Source organism: Penaeus japonicus, unplaced genomic scaffold (assembly GCF_977035675.1).
Source record: "Penaeus japonicus unplaced genomic scaffold, GWHDUDI00000001_assembly GWHDUDI00000008, whole genome shotgun sequence".
NCBI classification, from domain to species: Eukaryota; Metazoa; Arthropoda; class Malacostraca; order Decapoda; family Penaeidae; genus Penaeus; species Penaeus japonicus.
The window spans coordinates 3002069-3009151 of record NW_028234410.1 but is presented as its reverse complement, the minus strand read 5'-3'; the positions used below and the strand labels follow the sequence as shown (position 1 = coordinate 3009151).

Sequence of the window (7083 nt, the reverse complement as noted above, 5' to 3'; positions counted from 1 at the left end):
TGGCAAGCTCTAAGTTGGAAGTCATTGAAGGTACAGACGAGGACTCTCAGAGAGAGTTTCTGGTCAATATGCTGACAAGTCTGAAGATGCAGCTCAAGAGAAGTGGCCTCGTTCATCCTCCCCCACCCATCAGACATGTGAGTTGTGTTTATAACTTCATTACCTGCTCTACACATTGTACAGCAGTAACCAAAATACATCCTAGAAGTCACTTGGAATAAAGACAGAAATTTGTTTTTAAAGTTTATGGATTAGGAAAGGTAAAAATATCCTTTAATTCTATACACAGTTTCTGCTTCATTTATTGGTCTTGTTGTACAACAGTTATAAATTTGTTTATTTTTTTATTGCATGGTGTGCCTTGCATCATTTGAATTGATTATATTTGCCTGTGTCATTGGTAATATAAACCAGATTGAGATGTTTAGTTTTACTAAATCTTGTATCTCTCTCCAGTTGGCTAGTATTTTGACTGAAGCAGTAAAAGACCATGGAAACAGTGACGCCGATATTGGAAAATTAAGGATTGTACTGCGACCTTATTTGAATTTACTGGAGTCAATATCTGGTAAGTTTGCCATTAATTCAATTGCAAAATCAGTGATGCATGAAAGTTTTAATGTCGTAACCTTTTGACATTTGATAGAGGGGTATAGATGAGATTTATTTTGCAGCATAAATATTAAACTGTATTATCAGTTTAAGAAGCATTCTCTTCAGCAAAGGTCTCATTCCAGACAAAGGAACTGCAATGTATTATCAACCTCCCCAAGTTAGGAAGAAAGGAGAAAAATTAGTGCTGAAGAAAGCCATACAACAAAGTAAGTTCATGACCTCAAAAACTTTCATGGCTTTTATATTGGTGAGAAAATATTGCACCCCCCAGCAAAAATCTGCTCTTCCTAGGTATCCCAACCAAAAAATGAGAGGACTAGAAATTTAAGTCAACTTTTTAAGATAAAATGATATATAGGCTTCCTTGGGCCAGATTCACTAACATATGATTGTAAGGCATTTACCAGCAGTCACTTACCAGTGGTCATTTACAAGAGCATTTACCAACAATGGTAGCGGCGGACTTACCAGTGCTCCAACCACAGTTAGATTTAGGATTATATCTCTAATGGTACGTTGCTCATGCGGTCTGTTCACAATCATAATTGTAGCTACCAGCATATTTGTCATCGTAAGTGCGTTAGTGAATTCGGCCCCTGGAAGTTTATGGTCTACCTTGATTTCAAATTGCCACCTAGGCATTCTGGTCTTGAAATACTTAGGATCTAGAAATTTTACTTATTTTTTTTTACCTTTTCCAGTTCAGTATTAGTTTTTGATATAAGCATTTAAGAATTTAAGGTTTGCTACCTAATTTCTATCAAATCAAAGAAACCAAAGAAAATAGTATTGAGGATGCATGTCAGATGTAAGATGATTACCTTGGATTACACAGTTCATAAATATTTTCTCCATTAATTATGATTTTATCAACTTTCCTAAGGTGCTGTAAATTTAGATATGGATTTTGAAAATATGTACTGTATATGATTAACTATACATCTATATTTTTGTTATATATATATTTTTTTTATAGAGTATGGTAGTGTGCGGTGGACTGAAGCCAATATCCGCATCATGTTAGACACGCTGAAAGAGTGGAGGCTCTTGTGTCATGACGACGGGGAGTTGGAGATACTATTAGGCAGTGGGCAGCCAGTCTGGAAGGAAGTGGCATCCAGATTTAGTAATCGCTACAAAGTTTGCCCCAACAAGTGTCAAGAAAGATTTTCTCTGGTAATGATGTAATCTGTTGCAGGGAATTCAGATAAAAATATTGACATTATGCTGTGTTATGATTCGTAGAGGATTTCATTGGTAAATGTCTAATGATCAATGTGCCCATCTGTTTTCTCTCTCTCTCTCTCTCTCTCTCTCTCTCTCTCTCTCTCTCTCTCTCTCTCTCTCTCTCTCTCTCTCTTCTCTTCTCTTCTCTTCTCTTCTCTCTCTCTCTCTCTTCTCTTCTCTCTCTTCTCTCTCTCTTCTCTTCTCTTCTCTTCTCTTCTCTCTCTTCTCTCTCTCTCTTCTCTCTCTCTCTCTCTCTCTCTCTCTCTCTCTCTCTCTCTCTCTCTCTCTCTCTCTCTCCCTCTCCCTCTCCTTTTTGCACTCTCTTCTACTCCTTATCCCTCTTCCCCCTTGTCCCCTCCTTGCATTTGTAATGATAGTATTCATAGTTTTCAAAATATTGCAGATTTGTAGAGAGTACAAAAGTGTTGTATTATTCAACACCAGGATCATTAGTGGGGATGTTCCAAAATCTGTCATGTGTGAAGAGCTTCTCAAGACTATTCTCAAACCCATTGTGTGCCATGATGCTGAACTTGATATTAGAGGTGAGAAAAACACTCTCATTGTATGCTACATTAATTGCAATAAAAAAATATATAGGCATGGCCAGAAACTTACTATACTGAATATACTAGACATTTCACACTATACTGAATATACTAGACATTTCACAGTTGCATTTTTTAAGGAATTTGATGTCCATTCAGATCAGTGGTGGGAAAACGAAGAGGGCGGAGATTGGAGTCGCGAGGAGACCTTAGAATTAATTTTCACAGTTAGAGAATTCTGGCCAGGCTGGCCAAAGATACCCATGGATTGGGAACTGGTAAGTACTAATGACCAGACAATTTCATTTAAAAAGGAAAAATGCATTCATTGTTCTATACATAGTAGTTGGTAGTAGTTTGTAGATCTACAGACTACTCATTACATCAATAGGTCAGCCAAGTGATGGAGGCAGGAGGGTATCCCCGAGAAGCAGAGGCTTGCCAGAACCGCTTCCAGCATCTATACAGCAGTTATCAAGCAGCTTCCCAGTTCAACCAGACGTGTGGCATGCGTGCTCGCCGCCGACCGCCATTCTATTTCAAACTCAAGTCTCTCTTTGGATACAAGGAAACCTGTGAATCATCTAGTCTAGGTGACAGATTATTTTTTGTGGGACAAATACCTTACAGTTTTTTTTTTTTTTTTCATTTTCTTTTCTTCACACCTTAATCCTTTGGCTACTGAAATTGCAGAAATGCCATTTTAAATATTTTCCCCTTAACCATGAAAATTGCAAATAAAAAACACAACTACAAATTTAAATTCCTGCAAGATGACAAATCCCTCAGCTCTTCTTCAATTTAATTTTGTTATTGTGTACAAATGTTGCATATAATATGAACAACTATATATTGAATTTCTTACTATATACATTCCTATGAGAAAATACATGTTTCTTTAACTATACTGGCAGTCTTTGCAGATTATCAATGTGGATATCATCATTTATTTAAATTGGCAATTTGGACATTTTGTTTTTTGAAGGGAAAATTTACATCTCCAGGGAATAAGTTTTTGCTCAATTGATATGGCTAAAGGGTTAAATCATACTGAATCCCTTATAAGTGACTTATTTGTTATTTATTACTCTTGTTACTATTATTGTAATTATCATCATTATCAACATTATTACAACTTTTTGAGCAGTTGAGCCAAGCAGAGGACATGATGAAGATATTGCAGCTGAGGCGGTAATGGCAGCTCTGGTCACAGGGCTGAGGGAGCTGAAGAGCCACTCGTGCCACAGTGCCCCACGCTGGCCCCTTCTGCTCTCTCTTGCTCAGTACCTCGATGATCACTACCAGTATTCTTCCCCAACCTTCACCCCATGCCAGTAAGTAGAGTGTAATTTGCATTGATGGCTTTTAAATCTAGGGAATATTAGGGACAGTTTTGTTGAAATATGCTCCTTTGAGGTTCATGACATTTTATGAAATTTTAGTACCATTCCCAGATATTTAAGTAATCCAAATGTTTGTTTTTTTCAGAGTTTGGCATCTGTTGGTGCAGTTACATCATACACATCGGGAGACCTTGTTACAAGGTGCTGACGATTCTTTGGGAGACCTCGAAGGAATGTGGCAGGATCATCCAAATCCCCTTGTAGCTTATGGGCTCCATGCTTTACCTGTACCTGGATGGCAGACAGTGAGTTATTCCCCATTTTTTATTGCTGTTATTATTATTATTATTATTATTATTATTATTATTATTATTATTATTATTTTAATGAATTCCTTATGTTTGATGTAATCTTTCACTTTTCTTTCCCCTTTGCTAATATTGAAAAAAATATGTTAAAGTCTGTGATGTATCACTGTGTAAATAGTGAAAAAAAATTTCATTTTATAGATAGTATATCAGTTCATTCCAATATTTCAGATAGGTGAGTGGAGTTTTGATGAAGTAAATCTTCTGGTTGAAACACTCGTCAGCTGGGAGCTTCAGCCACGCAATGTGCACTCCTCAGGAAAGACTGTGATGAAGACAGCAAGTGAAATATTACAATCCCAAGGTTACAACAAAACCCCAACACAGTGCCAAGAGCAATGGCAGTACATGGTGGCCACATTTAGACATGGCGGATACCGGCAGTTCTCTTATCAGATGGGTCTAATCAAATTATTAGGCCACTCTATTCCAAATCCCCATCCAGTTGATTCTTTTGTTAGTGGCAAGAGTCTCCAGGAACACCAAAGCACTAATCATACTAGTATTGCTGACCAAAATAAACCAATGACACAGTCGCCAAAGGTGAGAACTACTGCAGCCTCTCCCTCACAGAAAAATAGTCAGTTACCAAAGTGCTCAGTCAAGAAAATGAAGGTTAATGGCCAGGAGATGGCTGTGTTGCTTCTCACTGACCAGGAAAATAAATTGGATAAAGAGATTGAAACCAGTGAAAACATAGATACTGTTAGTAACATAACAGATAATGTGTCTGCCTTTGTGCGCATTAATGTGTCACACCAAGGAATGCTAAAGAAACGGAATGTCCAAGCATCAATGGATAGCTTTGCAGAAAATGAGCAAGCAAGTGGCATCACGGTTAAACAAGAACCTTGTGATGAAGACTTGTTTAGTAGTTGTAAAGGCCAAAAAAAGTCATGCAAAGGTGTTGGTAGTAGGGGACAAAAAAGTGGCAGAGGGAGAGGGAGACAAAAACATAATAAGGGCACTGCAACAAAGACAAAAGCTGTTCCTTATGATACTCCAGATGGTAAAGTTACATATGTCTTTAAATATAGTGGTGATTCACAAGACGACCGAGTTCAAGTGAAAGTGTTAAGTGTAACAGAAGAAGAGAATGCAAAATTAGTGCATTGTCATACAGTTGAAGGTGTTGTCCCTCCACGTACTCTAAAACTTCATTATCCTCTGAACCACCCACTGCCTTCAGATATTAAACACATGTATGTTCCAAGAATGATGGTTCATCCAGATCTTATGGCTGCTAAAAGAATACAAACAGATGAACTGCCCGGTACTTCGAAAGTGGGAGAAAATTCGGTTATAACTTCTATGAAAACTCCAATAGCAATCAAGGAGGAACCTGTAGATTTACCTTTAAGAGAGATGGAAGAGAAAATTGAAAGTTCCAGTTTCTGCAAGAAAAAGGGTACCAGATTAGGTACTTCCATGAAGCCAGGAGGAAAACGGTGGGAAATTAAAAAGTCTTTAACAAGGTATCAGCAACAGTGTCATCAAGAAAGAACAAAGCTTTTGCATTTGCTTCAGGATAACCATAAACATCAAACGGCATTATTGAAACAAATGCTCACTGTCTTTCAAGACCTACAAAGTGCGTTATGATGATTATTCAGAGTCTGTGTACTTGTGTTCGTGCCTATATTGATGATCTTGTTCCCTCTTACAAAATAAACACAATTTTTGTATAGATTATAGCTGTTTACCAGTAACATACATTGCATAAATTAAGTCATTCAATTCTATGCAGTGATCTTGCAACACATCTGTACCCTTTGACTCTGAGCTGCTTGCACTGGGAACACTTTTATGATATCATACATGTTTGTAATAGTAGTAAAGAAGGTATGTACCTATAAGATGTATGTGTGTGTGTGTGTGTGTATATAAGAGGATTATATATTTGCTGAGCTACATATAACTTATTAAAATATATTGTACTTGTTAATCTGAAATTCAGGAATATGTACAAATATGTGTTTGTGACCATGTAATTGTATTATACAATTTTTTGAAGTCTTATTATTACAGCTTTATTACAGAAGTGATTAATCTCATTTTGATAGTAGCCATATTTTGGTAATATAACCATTAAAGTTTTAGATTTATTAGACATTGTGTTTCTTTGACATACCTGTCTCAGTTTGTTTTTTTAATGGTGTTTTAATTCATAAAAGAGATGCTATTTTTAACCCGTTAACGACAGATGACGTGTTTTTTTCGTCATACATGACGCAGGAGTTCTTGCCTGACAATGGGCGTCATGACGTTCGGGGATTTTAGATCACTATGTTATTTTATTGTGCCATGAGTAATGAGTGAGTGATGCTGACAATTGCAGTCATGATTATTATAACTGCCATAATATTAAGCAAAATGGGTTTCAACTCACTTCCAAAACCTAGATGGCACCACTTTCTTCTAGCACCAGCAAGAGAGAGAGCCTTGAATGGCACCCATCTACGGTCTCTAGCAAGCACTATCTCTATAGAGGGATGGCACATCGCAAGTTGCCGACCTCTTGCTCTAAAGTACCGCAAATGAAAGATGTGCAGGCAGAACGAGAGGAGGAAGGTGACTCACATCATGCCCAATGCCTAATATGTGCCTGTGTGTCAGTAGGGATGCCTTTTATTGTGGCACTCGCTGTCAAAAGCGTAAGTTTCCTTCCTCTTCCCTACCTCTTCATTTCGGATAGTTATAAGTTTCGTGTTCGTTCGTGACAGCACACTAATACGAAAAAATAAAGTTGCTTTTTGCCCCCTCCCTAAAACAGTAATACTTCTATCACATTTAGAATAAAGAAAAAAATGGGTTGATATGGACCCTGAACTACAATTTTAGTCAACTGCAGAATTGATGGAGCCTGTGATATGACAGATATAAATATCTAAAAACAGTAAAACACAAAAAAACAAAACACAAAAATGTCTCTAGCTCTACAATGAGTGACTAAAAGGGAGTGGGAAAAATCAAATTATGTTG

The 7083-nt window shown here is 37.2% G+C and overlaps 1 protein-coding gene across 4 annotated transcripts in view; it reads left to right on the top strand.

The window, feature by feature from the left end:
• LOC122265843 (uncharacterized) overlaps positions 1-6209 on the top strand; it is a 21978-nt gene extending 15769 nt beyond the window's left edge. For all 4 annotated transcript variants that reach the window (XM_086538973.1, XM_086538971.1, XM_086538974.1 and 1 more), the window contains 10 exons: positions 1-137; positions 457-568; positions 738-821; positions 1592-1791; positions 2246-2387; positions 2550-2668; positions 2782-2983; positions 3538-3724; positions 3879-4038; positions 4273-6209. The exon at positions 1-137 is cut by the window's left edge and continues 33 nt beyond it. In XM_086538973.1, coding sequence (XP_086395099.1) covers positions 1-137; positions 457-568; positions 738-821; positions 1592-1791; positions 2246-2387; positions 2550-2668; positions 2782-2983; positions 3538-3724; positions 3879-4038; positions 4273-5703 — 2774 coding nt within the window. In that variant the 3' untranslated portion in view covers positions 5704-6209. The remainder of the gene's footprint in view (positions 138-456; positions 569-737; positions 822-1591; positions 1792-2245; positions 2388-2549; positions 2669-2781; positions 2984-3537; positions 3725-3878; positions 4039-4272) is intronic.
• The last annotated feature ends 874 nt before the right edge of the window (positions 6210-7083 follow it).